This window comes from Artemia franciscana, chromosome 20 (genome assembly GCF_032884065.1).
Source record: "Artemia franciscana chromosome 20, ASM3288406v1, whole genome shotgun sequence".
Lineage (NCBI taxonomy): Eukaryota > Metazoa > Arthropoda > Branchiopoda > Anostraca > Artemiidae > Artemia > Artemia franciscana.
In genome coordinates, this window is record NC_088882.1 from 37,398,964 (window position 1) to 37,417,137 (window position 18,174).

The 18,174-nt window shown below is 34.1% G+C and overlaps 1 protein-coding gene across 9 annotated transcripts in view; it reads left to right on the forward strand.

Moving 5' to 3' along the window:
• LOC136040209 (zinc finger protein 79-like) overlaps positions 1-18,174 on the forward strand; it is a 62,569-nt gene that overhangs the window by 36,675 nt on the left and 7,720 nt on the right. For 6 of the 9 annotated variants that reach the window (XM_065724383.1, XM_065724389.1, XM_065724387.1 and 3 more), the window contains one exon: positions 16,127-16,215. In XM_065724383.1, the coding sequence (XP_065580455.1) occupies positions 16,173-16,215 (43 nt within the window). In that variant the 5' untranslated portion in view covers positions 16,127-16,172. Of the gene's footprint in view, positions 1-5,716; positions 8,348-16,126; positions 16,216-18,174 lie in introns of those variants that run through there. The other 3 variants (XM_065724385.1, XM_065724391.1, XM_065724386.1) reach the window with 2 other exon arrangements.

An 18,174-nucleotide genomic window follows, 5' to 3' on the forward strand; every position in this document is an offset into this window, starting at 1 on the left:
TTCTCCAAATGCGTCTGATCAAATTTTCTAGATTTCAATCTTGTCCAAAATAGACCGAAGATCATATAATAAAGATTCAACACCCCAAAGACCGGGAGCAAGCGTTGTAAATTAAGCCTCAGGGGGAACATAAGGTTTTTTTGGAAGAAATGATCGTATAACCTTCGAAGGGGGGCTCATTGTATCGGAAATTGAAAGTTCTAGTTCCATTTTTAAGAGTCAAAAGAGACCAAAGGGCAATTAGTCCTGCTGTTCTAAATTAACTAACCCTGAGCTAACTAAAGTGTATAGATTTACCCTTCCCGCGAAAACTACGCAGCCTGAAATGACTGCCCCGGTACTTGTCCAGTTCCCCTTCAAAGATGTGGATAGAAACGTATTTGCTGCCAAGAACAAACTGGCCAAATCTGGTACATTTGTGTCAGAAAGTTTAACGAAGAAGTGACGAGAAATACTGCAACTGGCTCGTGATAGGTTAGGTAACCAAAACGTATGGTCCGATCACAGCCGTACTTTCGCTCGATCCGGAACTGACACTCAGTCACGCAGACTAAGAAGTCGTGACGTGATGTAATCTGAATGTTGGTTTATTGTCGTTATAGTAGTTACAAATCTGTCCTTTTTTTGTTGTTTTGACTATGTTTTCTGTCTCTGTGTACTTTTGTATTGTATGCCGGGTATATATATATATATATATATATATATATATATATATATATATATATATATATATATATATATATATATGTGTGTGTGTGTGTGTGTGTGTATGATATGTGTGTGTGTGCGCTGTATGATTCCCGAGTTATATTGGAAAATACTATGGAAGCCATTTTTCCAACAGTCAGAGCCATTCGAATTACGCAGAATCCTTTATAGGCATGTACATACGGCGGGGGCCTTGGGGGTTCTCCTCGTCCCCATTTACAATAATTTCACGATGTTTTCTTTAATTTAATATATATTCGCCAAATTTTTGCTTTTTTTCTAGAATCTTCCCCACCCCCAGTGCCCAATATCATGTCTCCTCTCAGAAGCAGATTCCTGCAGACACCTTTGCTTTGACTACTTTTCATTGTCTGTCCAAAAGTCAAATGAAATTCCAAAACAAGTCTTTTTTGTTTAGATTTTTGTAAAACCTAAGAAAGGAGAACTGCTATTTTCAAAAATCCACAGCGTCAAAATAAGCATTATAGACCTGTAAAGTTTAGTCATACTGTTAATATTATACATTGTGCTATTATAATGTACTGTATTCCGTAAAACAACATTTTACGGCAACATTTCTTGCTGCCGTGTGCGTATCTCACCATTTATCTAAGTGGTAAGGCCCTTACCACTTAGGTACAGCTTATCTTCAAGCTTTATTAGAACACAATAAAACACGAGGATAAACTTCCTGCAATTCTTAATTGTTCAGACAGAAATATGATACGCTTTTAAAATTTGCTCAATTGATAACCCCTAGTAACGCACAAAGTCAAACGAAAACGTCATGTCTATAGAAACAAAAATATGCCAGTGTTCAATTACATTCTGTGCTGGTCATGTCAATAGATACCAAACTATATCTTCTTTTAATTGCTACAGCTACGTTTTTTGTTATACTGGCGATTATAGTTAACTTTGCGTTTCTTTACGGACTTGGAAAGGCAAGGGTTCAGACGACAATCATCAACAATATATTAAGGACTTTTAGCATAATTGGTTGCATACTGATGTCCCTTTACTTCATACAGATTATATGCAGGCTTACACTGAAAGAGCCGACGGAAATAGACTGTTACCTGACGCCTATTTTGTCCATTCTTATTCAGCTTATTTCTAACTTTGAGCACGGAGTTTCCATGGTGGCGCGTTGTCTTATGCTTGGCTTCTCTAGTCGAGTGAAAAATTGGTCAAATAGAAAAATTCTCACAGTTTCACTGACGTTAAGCACTCTTATATCTGCTCAATATTCTATCCCATTTTATGACATTAAAGCATTACTTCAATATCAGTACTGCAGCCTAAAACAAGCAGAAAATGCTCCAATTCGCCTAGGTAAGACTAACGCTGTTGGTCTCTTTTCAACATTGTCTGTTCTTCTGCTGCTTAGTTTTGTTGTGTTGAAACTGGAGAATCATGCCTCCAAGAAGGTTTTACCTCATGCAGGACTACGAAGACATAATATAGCAACCGCAAAGGCACAAATCTTTATTACAATTACCTCTATTGTTGTGATACCATTGCCAGCATTGTTTTCAGAGTTCATGCTCAAATCAATTCCGCTGGAGCTTAGCATTCAAATTGTGCCAATTCTCTTTTTCTACGTCACACTTTTTCTACGTTTCTTCCCACCATTTATGTATATTACTTTCAACAAGGAGTTGAGAATTCCATTGCCAAATCAACTAAAAATTTTGGCTGGTAATTGATTTACCAACTAGCAAATAAGCTGCCATTGTGACCAAATTGTTACAAAATGATAACGAAACATTTAATCAATATATGACATTGTTGTGCTCAAAATAAAAGGGCTTAGCTGACATTTTATTTTACAAAAATGATCCGAAAAGTAGGGACAATTTCTCTGCTGGATCTTTACCCACCACTGACACAAAAATTGGATCCTTACCCACTTGTCGCAGGGTAAGAAAAGTCGTGGTAGTATAAGAGGGACTGGTCATAATTGTGACAAAAAGCGTTTCAGAATCTTTAGCTGATTCTCATGAAAGTACTCTAGGCCAATGGCCCCATATTTCGCATCATTTAAAGGATTTACATTATTCTAAAGAGGGAGGCCGACCAACAAAAACCCTTGAAAGAAGGATAAACACTACAATTGGAAAAAAAATCGAAGAAAGTGATGTCAAAAGCTATTTGTAGGTCAATTTTTCAGATTTCCTTTGGGAAATCTTCCTTATGGATTTTTTTTTCGCACCATACTGAAGGTACCTTAATTCATCTATACTTTCTACCGTTTCTTATTTAAATGGTCGAACATTGATATGCTCCTCCGTAGAATTCAAAAATCCCTATTCTAAATTTTGTGTGCATGTCCAATTGGTAATTTTCTCTGTTATGTCCGAGCCAAAACATAGTCACATATGTTTGTAAAAAAAGGAGTTTTACGAATGTACCCACCCGTGCATACCCCTGTTTCTGTTTAGAATCATGGAGAGTTAAACAGGTAATGTCCAGGCATTACCCGTTTAGTCATTTGTCACCAATTGACCAAATTGACAGTTTCTTTTTCATATATCATTTTATACAGTCGTGTTAGGTGATAACTTAGTTCATTTTTTTTGTTGATAAATAGGCCCGTTAGCCTTTTGTCTATTTATTCGATTAAATGAATTTATTTTGAATTAGCGTCAATAAAGGTATTTGTAGCATTATATTTTCAATAAAACGACAATCATGAATCCTTCTTCGAAGTTTTAGATCTGAGAGAAATTCCTTCTTATTTTTTATTTTCTGTTATAGACATAAACATGTTTATTGACACAATTGACATAGCACTAAGAAGCACTAAAACTAAGCTATTCATAAAAATCATATTAATTGTACAAACACAAAATACAATTACTTTATACTATTAAACAGACCCATGGAAAAGGGATCAAAAGAATGCTGATACCGCGCTGTGCGGCAGTAAACTGATTCAAACTTAATCTGTCTTCTGGTGAGTGTGTTCGGGGGTGCATTCGGTGGAAGAATACGCCTGTGTTAATACGTCTAGCTTTTAGGAATAAGATTTTTGCAGCGGTTGTGGAGTGACTCTGGCACCAGTAATTCAAGGGCTTTTTCATAGGAAGTATAGCTTTCTCTTATCATAATTTTGCAAACACGTATTTGATGAGCTGCGGCTGCATTTCAGTAATTTTTAAGAAACTGGTATTAAACCAGTAAATTCCGAAAAATTGATATTATTAACCAAATCTTTATTCATTCCAGGAAAAAAAAAATAAAACTAGTGTAAAAACAATGGCGAAAACAGCTGCTTACTCAGTTCTGAAAATGTGTCCAAAGAATAGCCAACATATCATGGTTGATGCAACCTAGTAAAGAGCAAACCACAGCCCATAGTAGCCAAAAGTTTATAAAAGTATTTTGATTGTATTAATAGTCTGTCTTAACTTTGGGAAGAAAAATTAAACTGAACATTAGGAGCCCTCCACCTTGAAAAATAACGGATATCCCTTTTTAGCATGCGTTGCAGTGATCTGTCTTCATTTTTTCTCTTTTTTTGTCCAGGTTCATTCAGGCGTTTGCTCAGAGAGGAGGTATGGGGTGCCAAGAAACCAAATGAAAAATCCATTGAAGTTAGTTTAGTCATCCCTAGTTGTCCTTTTCAATCTTTTTTTTTTTATTCAGATTAATACCTACTTAATCTTTCTCATTGAAAAATATATATTTAAAATTATTTGATAAATATGTTTCTCATGGAAAATGCAAAGATAAGATTCATGAAGTGGGTGCTATTATAGTGCAGTTGCTTTAAGAGCGTTTGAACATTATTTTATGGAAACAAGTTTTAATTGTCATTTCTACCAACAAACTATCAGCATTTAAATACTCTCCATGAATCGTCAACAAATTATTTTTGAAAATAGTAAGTAGGTGATTTGTTTTAGCATATTTAAAATTAATTGATAAATATGTTTCTCATGGAAAATGCAAAGATAAAATTCATAATGTGGGCGTTATTACCCTTACACGGCTTTTGAGATCCCTCGTAATGGACAACGAGTATCTTTCATCAGCGTTAACTATTTACAAAAGGGTTGCCTGGTTTGCATCCCCCCACCAAAAAAAAAAATCTCAGACTCGTAAGTTAGTCGCCCAATGTAGGTAAAAAGAATATTTCTTCTCAATAATTTAAGAACATTTCCCCTCCTTGTAACTTCCGGGTAAAAAAAGACTTAAACTGCTCCCCCAGCCAGACCAACCGAAAACTCTTAAGTAAAAGCCCCCGAATAAAAATTATTTTGATAATCCACATCCCCCTCCCCAAAAAATACTGAACACGTTCTTGATTGAAATTGAATTGATAGCAATTTTTAGCTTAGAAACAACTATTTCATCGCAATTAATTTTGGGCCTAAACATAAAGAACTTTGGTTCTACGATCAGGCAGGAACCAGGACCGCAGAGCTTTTTTCCATAATCAATTTTCGATTGTAAATTCTATCGAACGCCTAGGAAGGTTACAAAAGGCACAATTATCAAAACACGTATTAATGAAGGGACTCCACTCATTTACAACTCTTAAAAAGGGCACTAGAACTTTCAATTTCCAATCAAATAGGCCCTTTCCAAGTCGTAAAGTTTTTACGGCTACCTCTTCCATACGAAGTGGTCGGAGAAAAAATTATATGCTTGTATTGAAGTCAAATGACTGCTATGTACAGTCTGTATATAGTGGCAAAATATGTTAACATTGTTTTCCAACACTCTTGGCTTTTAACTCAGTGAAACTTTAGACGAAACCTCAAACCTCTACAAGAGGTTTAACTTATATATCACCGTTCTGTCTCCACCATTCTTGAATGACATGAGAAATAAAAATAATAAGTGAATAAACAATACAAGAGAAAACCAACTATAGTTAAAACTAGGAAATGGGCGAAACTAATTTAAAGATGAAACTTATATGATGGCATCACTTGAAAGCATCAAACAAAAATCAAAATATCTTCAAATACCATGTTTGATTTTTTTTTTTTTTTTATTCCTGTTTAACGCTCAGTGATGAAAAAATAGTTTAGAAAAAAGAAGTAAAACTTGCTAGTGCTTAGACTTAACAAATTTACCATCCAAGCCATTCACTGTGTCTCGGCCAGCCATATCGAAGAACAGAGTTCCAGCTCTTCAACTTAAGAAAGTTTTATTTTAGGTCAAATTTTGTCTAAGCACCATCGATTCAGCTGTTTTGACAACTTTTGAAATCATCTATTTCAACAGGGAAAAGGAAGGATAAAAAATAATTGTACTTAAAACTTGTAAATAGGCGAAAGTAACACAAAAGAAGGGTCTAACGAACTCCAAAACAAAAATAGGAAAAAAGTAATACATAGGGCCTCACTTAATAGGGCCTAACGAACACGAAAACTTGTAAATAGGCGAAAGTAATAGGATGGAAGGGCCTATTGAACCTAGCGAACACCAACACATCATGGAACGTCATGTTTAAAATGTGTAATTCTTGTTTAAAGCTTAGCGATGGAGAATACTGTAAACAAGGAGTAAAACTCATTAGTGCTAAAAACCTAACAAATTTAACATCCAAGTGAAATAGTGTGTCTTTCCCACGCACACATAAGGGCACAGCTCCATCTCTTCAACTTATAAAAGTTAATTTAATACCACCAATTGGGCTGTTTGGACACCTTTTAAAATCTTTAGCTCGACAGAGAAAAGAAAAAATAAAAACAGTAAAAAGGAAGAATAATAACAATAATAAAATGAATAAAATGGCGAAATCAATTGATAAAACTTGAATGTTGACCTAATTACTAACTGAAGCATCACACTCAAATTAAATATCTTGAAGTACTATGTTAGAAGCTGTGTAATTCTGTTTAGACATAGTGAAGGAAAAAATAGCAAAACAGAGAAAAATGTTATGTAAAATACCCTAGAAAAGCTATTAAAGCCATATAGCAGATCTTGTTCAGTCATACAGATAGACAAGATCCCAACTCGTGTTCTTAGAGAAGTTCTTTTTCGTAAAGAATAACAAGGAGAAAAAAAATCCAATAGATTTTAACCTTAAGAGGAGTCTTATTTTTCAAATAAGAGAGTAGAAGTTCCCATTTTTTATCCTTTAGTTGTCTGGATATAATTGCATATAATAGAAGAGAAAAGGCTTGCTACTAAACCAGCCATGCAAGGTGAATAAATCAAACCGGGGAAGCCCTACTAAAGAGGAATTTTTATGTACCAAGAGATAACTAATGTGATATAACAGAATATAAGAGGTGGTATTTTGACCGAAGAATGGCGTATAGGAGTCAGCTTACTTGACAGATTCGAGAAATAGCAATAATAATAAGATTAAGTATTCAACATAAAAGTGTCTCAAGTAGAAAATTCGATTTGGGCCGAAGGGTGGTCTGTGTCTGATTAATCAATAGATTTTTACCACTAAAAATGCAGCGAAACGTCAGAGAGAAAGACAAAGAGATAGCAAAACGATAGATTCAAAAACTTAAAAAAATTTAATCTTTGAGTATACTTTTTAGTGACAATTTTTCTGCAGAAAATATCCCCTCTCCCAACCAAAAACGCAGTGAAAAAAGAGCAGAGTCAAGAAAAAAAAAAGACAAACTGGGTTCTTGAAAGCCAAGAGTGAGCAAAGCCAGTTCTTCACCTAGTAAATGTGTATATAAAAAGAATATTTTATCACTTATTCTTTTAATATATCTTTTTGCCGAAAATTCTATGTACTGCACAATTATGCTTAATATTGTTTTAATACAGAGTAAAATCAGCAGCTGTTGCTTAAGAAATTTAAATAAGAGATAGAAAAGGAAGAAATGAGGGAGGAGGGGATGAATTTTAGCATGTCTTTTCACCCAAAAAGGACAGGTTTTATATTTTACAGATTAGCAGAAATAACGGACGAATTTACTATATCCATTTCAGGACAACAAGATGTATTGATGTAGAGACAGATGAGGACTAGGAAGGGGAAATAAGCACAGTTGTAGGATTACAAGAAGGGGTTCCGGTATTCGATGCATGGTCGAGTACACAAGGTGGTCCTCACCTTCAACACGCAGTGATTAGCTCATGCATGAATGCCATTAGGGCCAAGGCACAATGGAGGCCCTGAGAAACAAGAAGACGCTTAGAAAACGGATCAAAAGGGGAAAAAATGAGAAATACCTGATTTAATTCGTGGCAAATGTAAAATTCTTGTAACACTTGCTCCAAATCCCCCCAAGAAATTTTTTTGGTCTTTGAGCCCACGGTATGGAACACAATTTTGTGTTTATGCACGATCAGTGACTTAATAAAGAAAAAAAAAGAAAAAAATTCTGTCACTTTATAAGTTCCTTCAATAACCGAACCAAAATTCGGTTATTGAATATACATATTTTGTTCAATAAACGCTTTCTCTTTAAGCCGCGGGAGCAATGGGTTCTTGAAAGCCAGGTTCTTGAAAATGATTTCTGGGCCTCGTCTATTAATCCCTTTGCCAATATGTGAGAGGTCCAGATTTACACTGCGGTATATGGTTCCTTTGATTGGCCGAAGTATACATATAGATATAACGTTGTCACTTACTGCTGTCAGATCTCGGCTTCGAACGCTGCTCATACAATGCTTTAAAAACTAAAAACTTGTTTTAGTGAAGGTTGGTATCTTGTATTTATTGTTTTTATTATTTTGTGGTTGCTTGGATATGAACTTTCTGTACTCCTGGCCCATAGTAGCCTGATAATTGGTATTATTAAGTTAGTATTGTCTTGAATGAACGTGTGTTGGCCATAGGTTGGAATGGCATGCCAATGTTATTTCTTTTATAAGAAATACAGTAATAACAAAACTAATAAAATTACAATTAGCTATTTCTTTAATAAGAAAAGAATTTCCATTTTTTTAACAAACATACAGACAAGAATAGTTGTATTTATTTCAATAATATTAATGTATTGTTTTTTTTCTCGCTGGTATACAAGCTCTGCCCCCCCCCCCCGCCAACAGGAAAATTTCTGTAAGTTTAAATGTCTGTACATTATTACTATCATAATAAAGAGCCATGTACCTTGAGCCATGCTCATTTTCCTGAATATGTTGGTGCAAAATGAAAATTAGAAGATGCACTAGTCGGTGCGCACCTTTAGAACGCCGGATTCATCCTCTTAGTGAAAAAAAATTACTACCGTTTCTGCTGACTTGGTTAATTCTGCCGCTTTACAAGTTTCTTCTATAGCAGAACCAATCAAAGGGGAAAGCATTGAGCTGGATTGGAGCAAATTTAATTTCCCTCCTGGGATTGCGGTAGAGGCGGACGTGCTTAAGGTCAAAGCCTCACTGAAAAACAAAGGTGGACAGTTCTTTGAAAAGATTTCTTGTAATAAAATCAACGGATTAAACTAGACCTTTTTGTCGGAGAAAAACAAAAGAATAACTCTAAGAGTTGGTAAAAGGGATGGTAATTCTAGCCAATAGACGTAGAAAGGGGTGATTCAACTTTATTTGCTCTTACAAAGCGCTTTAAATGTTGTTTTAATCATGTATAGTTGTACAAGTCATTATGATGAAAAGGATACATAAGTTTTTGCCTAAGGCACAAGTAGCTTAATAACATTTGGTAAAAGGGGATGACACTTTTCACGAATTGTTAATTTCTAATTTCCAACTAATTTCTATTAGTTAGAAACTAATTTCTTTTTTTATTAGAAACTAATTTCTTGTAATAAAATCAACGGATTAAACTAGACCTTTTTGTCGGAGAAAAACAAAAGAATAACTCTAAGAGCTGGTAAAAGGGATGGTAATTCAAGCCAATCGACGTAGAAAGGGGTGATTCAACTTTATTTGCTATTACAGAGCGCTTTAAATGTTGTTTTAACCATGTATAGTTGTAAAAGAGTATAAGTTTTTGCCTAAGGCACAAGTAGCTAAATAACATTTGGTAAAAGGGGATGACACTTTTCACGAATTGTTAAAATAGGGCGGGGTCGTAGGACAATTTAGATAAACAGTTGGGATATAGTTTGTAAACATAAGGTTGTCTTTTATCTTTATTTCAAGTATTTATTCGCAGAAATAACGTTTTTGAGTTCTGAATTCTTTATCCAACAATATGTACAACTAACATTAAAAAAAAAAATAAATTTAGTCAATGTAGCCATCGCCACGCTTAACGGGAAAAAAATAAGCAGGGGGTAAAAAAGGGAAAATGTAATTTTTAAAGTTCAAGAAACTTTAAGAAAGAAAAAAGAAGAAAAAGGACATGAAAGTGAGGAAGCTACCAAAATTAATTCTAACTACAGCTAATTACATTTAAAGGCTCTTCTTCAAAGATTTCCTGTACTTTTTCTTCTTAAACCGTTTTAATTATAACTTAAACGTTTCCTAATTAAACGTTCTTAATTTTAAACGTTAAACTTACATTTTTAAACATTTAATAAAACGTTTTCCTGTTCAAACAACGAAAAATTCTCTTACTAATACAAAGCGTAAATCAAAATGATAATTATCTATTTTTTTAGTTTTGACATTCTTTGTAATATCTATCATATTGGTAAAGCGATTAATATTGGAACATAAATCTTAATCATGACTAGACGTTGAAGGAAAGTAATTGCCTTTTGTTTCGTCGTTACAATTAACTAAATTAAAAAACGAAATTAATCTTTCCTTGATAAGTAAAGAACATATTAAAAATTTTAACCAAGCAAAAATTAGCGCATACAAGATGTCAAACTTCAGACAAACAAAAATTTAAAACAAAGATGTCAAATTCAAAACGAGCAGAATAACTAAAAATCAAGAAATAAAACGACATATTCAATCGCAAAACAAGTCAAAATTACAATGAATAAAGAAACAAAACTCAAACAATCAGAGATACAATTAACGGCATCATAACCACTACTTGTGAAGTATATACAAACCCATTTTTATTTTGAAATTTCTATACTGCAACATTTGCCCCTGATCGGTAATCAACAAAAATGCAAAAACAAAATCGCAAAAACGCTTGTATACCAGCTTTGACAGATATCAAACAGAAATCGTGAAATGAAAATGAAAAACAGAATCGAAAAAAAATAAATCGTGAAATGTGTTTTAAGCCCACTTTATTTTAAGCATCAAACGACCAAGCTCCGCTCGGTGGAAATTAAGACATTAAAGACATTAATTAAAGAAATTAGACATTTAATTAAAGACATTAATTAAAACAGAAATTACTCCGTATATGAAAGGGGCTTACGCTAAAGTTTGACTCTTTCTCATAACTCTACATTTTAAAACAGGTAAAAACTTTAGCGTAAAGAGCGGGGCGTTGAGGAGGAAAAGCCCCTTTCATATACGGAGTAATTTCTGTTCGTTTTAAGTTTTAATGTCGCTCCTTACTTTCATTTAAAAAAACTTGTTTTTTTTTTATTTAATTTCTGGACGTTTTTGAATCAATGCCTGTTTTGATCTTGGCTCTCCGCACATAAATAATTAAAATGAATTTTGTACATTAATTTTTATGGCTAAATGGCTTTTTCATAGTTTTAATCGGAAGATTTTGAGAAAAAAGGAGCGAGGGATGAGGCCTAGTTGCCCTCCAATTTTTTTATTACTTAAAAAGACAACTATAACTTTTATTTTTTTACGAACGTTTTCATAAGTAAAAAATATACGTAACTTACGAATTAACTTACGTAGCGAACTTCTATATTCGTATATTTTTATTGCGTATATGAGGGGTCTCACCCCTCTTCGATACCTCGCTCTTTACACTAAAGCATAAATTTTGTCCCAATTCCTTAAGAATGACCCCTGAATCACAAAGGCCGTAGAATAAATAGTTGAAATTACTAAAAATACTTTAGCATAAAGAGCGAGGTATTACGAGGAGGTAAACCCCTCATGTGTGTAATAATTTCTGTTCGTTTTCAGTTTTAATGCTGCTCCTCACTTTCAGTAGAAAAAACTTTTCATATTTATTTTTTCATTGTTTTCTTAAATAATGCTAGAAAGTCCTGCACCCCCTCCATTGAAAGTCTCTCCCCCATGAGAATTTTCTCCCACGTAACCCCCCTCAACTCTCCCTCCCCCCTCCCCAAACCAAAAAAATTCCCCTGAAAACGTCTGGACACTTCCCAGTAACCATTAGGCCTACTATATGTAAACACAGGTCAAAGTTTTTAACTTGCAGCCCCTCCCACGGGAACTTCGGGGGAGTAAGTCGTCCCCAAAGACATAGTTGTTAGGTTTTTCGACTACGGTAAATAAAATGGCTATCTCAGAATTTTGATCTGGTGACTTTGGGGGAAACATGAGCGTTGGAGGGGGCCTAGGTGCCCTCTAATTTTTTGGTCACTTAAAAAGGGCACTAGAACTTTTAATTTCCGTTAGAGTGAGCCCTTCCGTGACATTCTAGGACCACTGAGTCGATATGATCACCCCTGGGAAAAAAACAAAACAAAAAAAAAACAAATAAACAAGCATCCGTGATTTGTCTTCTGGCAAAAAATGCGAAACTCCACGTTTTTGTAGGTAGGGGCTTGAAACTTATACAACAAGGTTCTCTGATACGCTGAATCTGATGGTGTGATTTTCGTTAAGATCGTATGACTTTTAGGGGGTGTTTCCCCCTATTTTCAAAAATGAGGTAAATTTTCTTAGGCTCTTAACTTTTGATGGGTAAGACTAATCTTGATGAAACTTATATATTTAAAATCAGCATTAAACTGCAATTCTTTTAATGTAACTATTGGTATCAAAATTCCATTTTTTAGAGTTTCGGTTACTATTGAGCCGGGTCGCTCCTTACTACAGTTCGTTACCACGAACTGTTTGAAAGAAAGATCATGAATTCAAATACAACTAAATTTCATGCAAATTATGATTGTGTGTTCTCTTGATATCTCCTGATATCTATGCCTTCTGTTTCTTAAATATTTCCTAACTCTGTCTCATGGAAAATCCAAAGTGGAGAGGAAGTACTCAGTGAACAAGAAAATGCAAGTGGAAAACTTAAAGGAAAGGTGTCTGATAGTGTTTTGGACAAATCATAACCAAATGGGCTTGGTTAATATTTTTTTTTATTTGAAGCAGAAAAAAAAATTCCAAATGGAGGAGGTAGCGAGAAGATGGGGCACAGTTAGAATGTTGTAAAGTTTGGAAAGGTGGAGCCAACTAAGATTTGTGATATTAGATGCAAGCAAAGCATAATGCTAATTTTCTTAAACGCAGATTGTTTACTATACCAGAACGCAGTCTATCACATTCATTCCAAATTTGGAGCCATAGCAAAATTTGAGTTCTACCCACTTCTGTTTTTTGTGAACACGTCTAGTTGAAAACGCAATAAGTTCTGCACATCTTAGTGTGTGGTTTATTTCCAAGAGATAAGTGGTAATCTGAATTTCAATCTCACGCTCACTAAGATAAGAACTACAGTAGGGGCTAAGGTGTTGGAATGGAACCTTGATTTTGTTTAGTAGAGATTAACACTCTATAACATATATAAATGGAGATAATGCTTTTTAGTATTTTCATGGAATAAAATGAAAAGTAATTTGCATTCCTAGCTTTTGAAAAATTCACCCCCTTCTGTCGCTACAGTTTTGTGAATGAACGTAACTGATAGTTCATTTTCCATAGAAGCTTTTGAATTTGGCAAGTGAATTCTATTACTTGGCTGAGTAAAATATAAAAACATTACTTGGCACACATTGCATGGCTTTTTATGTCACTTGGTATTTACAAAGTGACACACAGCAATCACAAATTATGTTGGTCTGTCCTGGTTTTACTAGTTTGAGCCCTTCCAGATAAGCTAGGATAATGAAATTTGGCAAGTGTATCAGGGACTAAACCAGATTAAATTAGAAATAATCCGCTCTCTTTGGGGGAGTTGGGAGGGGGGCATAATCTGGTAATTCAGAAAAATTAGAAAAAATGAGGTATTTTTAACTTACGAACGAGTATTGGGATCTTAATGAAATTTGAAATCTAGAAGGATATTATGTCTCAGAGCTCTCATTTTAAATCCCGGCTGGATCCAGTGACATTGGGGGGAGTTGAAGGAGGAAACTGGTAATCTTGGAAAACACTTAGCCTACAGAGCATGAGCATAAGTCCTAGATACGTGATTGACATAACCGGACCGGATTAGCTCTCTTTGGGGGAGTTGGAAGGGGGCACCTAATTCAGTAATTTTGGAAAAATTAGAAAAAATGAGATATTTCTAACTTACGAATGGGTGATTGGATCTTAATGAAATTCAATATTTAGAAGAGCCTCGTGTCTCAGAGATCTTATTTTAAATCCTGACCGGATCCGGTGACATTGGGGGGAGTTGGAGGAGGAAACTGGAAATCTTGAAAAACACTTAGCCTACAGTGGAGAGATTGGGATGAAACTTGGTGGGAAGAATCAGCATAAGTCCTAGATACGTGATTGACAAAACCAGACCAGATTAGCTCTCTTTTGGGGAGTTGGAGGGGGGGGGGGGTTAATACTGAAAAATTAGAAAAAATTATATATTTTTAACTTACAAACACTTGACCAGATCTTATTGAAATTTGATATTTAGAAGGACCTCATGTCTCAGAGTTGTTATTGTATATCCCGACTGGATCCAGTGACATTGGGGGAGTTGGAGGGGAAACCGGAAATTTTGGAAAACGCTTAGAGTGTAGAGATTGGGATGAAACTGGGTAGGAAGAATAAGAACATGTCCCAGATACGTTATTGACATAACCGGACCGGATCCATTCTCTTTGGGGGAGTTGGGGGATTTACTAGTTTGGGCACTTCCAGATAATCAAGGACGATGAAAGTTGTTAGGCGTATCATGAGCCAGACTTGATTAAATTAGAAATAATCTCTTCCTCGATTTGATCATCTGGGGGGAGTGAGCGAGAAAATAAGATAGTTGAGAAGACTTTAATTTGTCGATAAAACAAATGATTGTTCTTTTTAAGTATGGCTTGTGGTCTTGGGGTATGATTCTCGTTTAGAGTACGAGTGGCCTCAGGTTAGAATCCCAGATCACCCCAATTTTTACATGAAGAAAATCCGAAACTAGATGCGTGATCAATATAGCAATCGCTGAAAGTTGTCAGGCGTATCAGGGACCCGACCAGATTAAATTATAAATAGTCGGTTCCCCGATTTTACCATCTGGGGGGGGGGGTAGAAGGACGGTTAATTCGAAAAAATTAGAAAAAATGTGGTATTTTAACTTTCGAACGGCTTATCTGATCTCAATGAAATTAGATATTTAGAAGGACTTTGTGTCTCTGAGCTCTTATTTTAAATCCCGACCGGATCCGGTGACATTAGGGGGACTTGGAGGGAGAAATCGGAAATCTTGGAAAACGGTTTGAGTGGAGGGATCGTAATGAAACTTAGTGGGAAGAAGCTCTTTTCTCTTCCAACCTCGTCACAAGTTCCATATATGCTCTTGGCTCGTGTTAGAATGGTACAATTGAAGCAAAAGATTTAAGGAATTCTTAGAAGGTTTAAAAAAAGAAGTTGACAATTTATAATTAAAGACCAGACCAGGAAATAGTAAACAAGTCCTTAAAAAACATTTCAACAGCTAGCTTGTTATCCTAATCTCAAATGTATTAAATTCAGTAAATTGATTTCATGGTATTAATTTTATGTCGTAAAATTGTGTTAGTAATTAATTTACTTAATTTCCTTGTATTAATAATTAATATAACAATAATAATAATAATTAATTTAATTAAGTAATAAATATACTCATTAAATTAAAACGTATTTAAAGCTTCAATTTCGTATCTAGACACTTCAAGGCTACATCACTATCCAAAATTCAAGTGCTATCTTTAAGGAGTCCTTTATAATTGTTTGATCTTTAGGTTATTGTGAACAATTATCCAAAATTTCAGTCAGATGTCCTTACTGACAATGCAGGCAAAAAGAGTATTGGATAGGGCTAGTTGACCTCCATTTATATTTGTCCCTTAAAGATGGTACTAGATTTTTTTTTTTTTAATTCTTGGCAATCGGATTAGTTTCTTGTCGATCTTAGACAACCACTATCTCAATATAAAGCGGGTATATAAATATAAAGCGGGAAAAAAATAATAACACAAATATATATAAGCATTATGATTTTTACCGTGGACAACGCTTGAGCATTGTCTCTGAAAGGGCTTTATTTTTTTAGAAATCTTATAGTTGCATTACAGTGTTTGTGGGTAAACAAAGAACTCAAGTCAATTTACCATAAGACTATTTTTATTGCAAGTGGTTAATGTAAAGATAGAAGCGTTAATAAATTGGTTCCGAATCTTGGAATCCATTTATGGATTCTATTTTGGCCCGTTTCTCAAAACTATTTTCTAGTTTAGGTTCTCGTTGTTCTCCTTGAAGATATGGCTAATAAATTCGTAGATTATTCGGTTTCTGTTAGCTTTTAATTTTCCAGAGCTGTGAAGTGAAGCTGACCGTGTATTTGACTCAATTAGTGAAAGATGAACACTCCCAACGACTTTGCAATCACTGCTGTGAAGCAAGGTAATTGCTATTTCAGTTGATTAAGCCAATATGCTTTATATTCTGCTACTTTTCTCTAAAATTTAGGACAAATACAATATTCCATTTATTTTCTGCTGTTTTTATTAGAAAAAATGCACAAAACAAATTGTAAAACCTATCAATAATTTTTAAACTAAAATCCTGTTAACCGTAGCTTTTTGTTGCCCTTATATTAATTAATGAATGATTACCCTCTGATCAATGAACTAGTCATCAATTTTAAGGAGATTTTTTTCTCTCGTTTAATTTGGATGAGTTTTTAGGAGGGGTTGACAGAATATCACCATTTTTCTGAAAAAAACGGTTTGAATTTAAACTTAAAAGAAAATAAGCTAATAATCAGGAGTAATGGGGTTCCTAAATGTAGAAGGAATGCGTAATTTTTTTTTTTTTTTTTTTTATTGGAAATATCCAAAAATCTTTACTTTTAATGCGAGGATAATTTTACTTTGCCTTTTAGTGTATCGCATTTTGTTTACCACAGATTAAACTGTAATGCTCTTTTTCAGTTTGTTAAGCCAATATGCTTTTTACAAAAAATTTTAAAAAATTGTAAAGATTTGTAAAAAATTGGAGAAAATTCACAATATCAATTTTTATAAAAAAATTTGCATATTTTTACATAATTTTTACAGCCAATATGCTTTGTATTCTGCTACTTTTCTCTAAAATTCAGGACAAATACAATATTCTATTTATTTTGTGCTACTTTTGTTAGAAGAATACACAAAAAAAAATTATAAGGCCTATCAATCATTTTTCAACTAAAATCCTGTTAATCATGGCTTTTTGTTGCCCCTATATGAATTGATAAATGATTCCCTCTGATCTATGAACTAATCATCAATTTTAATGAGATTTTTTCCTCTCGTTAAATTTTTAATGAGTTTTTAGGAGGGGTTGAAGGAAAATCACCATGTTTCTGAAAAACGGTTTCAATTTAAACTTGAAAGAAAAAAGCTAATAATCAGTAGTGATCGGGCTCCTAAATGTAGAGGGAATGCGTAAATTGCGTTTTTTTTTTATTATTAGAAATATCCAAAAACCTCTACATTTAACCCGAGGATAATTTTCCTTTGCCTTTTAGTGTGTTGTATTTTGTTTACTACAGATTAAACTTCTGATGAATATTAAGCATATCCCATCCACTTTTCAGACATTTGATGAGGTCACCAAGACATTTGGTGACCATGGCTCATAACAGGAATCCCCTGAGGAGCATTGAGAAGAGGCTAAATTCAGTTCATTTCTGACTTCAACATAAAATAGAAAATAAAAAAAACGTTTAATGACAAATATACTTATAATACTCCTTGAAACAAGTCAATAAGATTACTTGGGAACTAAAAATTGTAAGACTAACTTAATCACAGTCATGTTTTTCCTGGGGGTTCTAAAATCAACTCACCAAATCTTTCTCAAGGAAATTTGATATTTTGTGTTCTGCTTAACCTATAAATTTCTTTCCAAATAAAGAGTTCTTTTGAATGAATATTTTGAACACATTTTTTATGACATACAAAGTTAACCTGCTATTTTTTGGGGACAAGAAGGGCTGAGAATCTTCGTGAGGTAATTGGTATTTACTGCAGAATTAAAAGTAACTTTAAAGACGGAAAGGCTCTTATGAATATTTATCATTTAGATTACGCTTTAGTATGAAGAACTTAGTACGGAATGCAAATAGTTCTAATGAATATCTTTGATAGGTCTTCATGGGCTTTAGTAGTTTGCAGTGTAAAATCTGATTAACTTATGTAATTACATACTGATTTTTGAGTCAGTAAGTTGTTACTCTTATTATTAATGGCCATTTTTTGCTAAGAATTTTTCACGGTAGTTGCAAAACACCCAAGAGATATCGTTCAGACAGAAAATTGAGTTGCATTTTTATATTGCAATTTCAAGTCGCTTAATTTTGAAATTTCAAATCGTTTT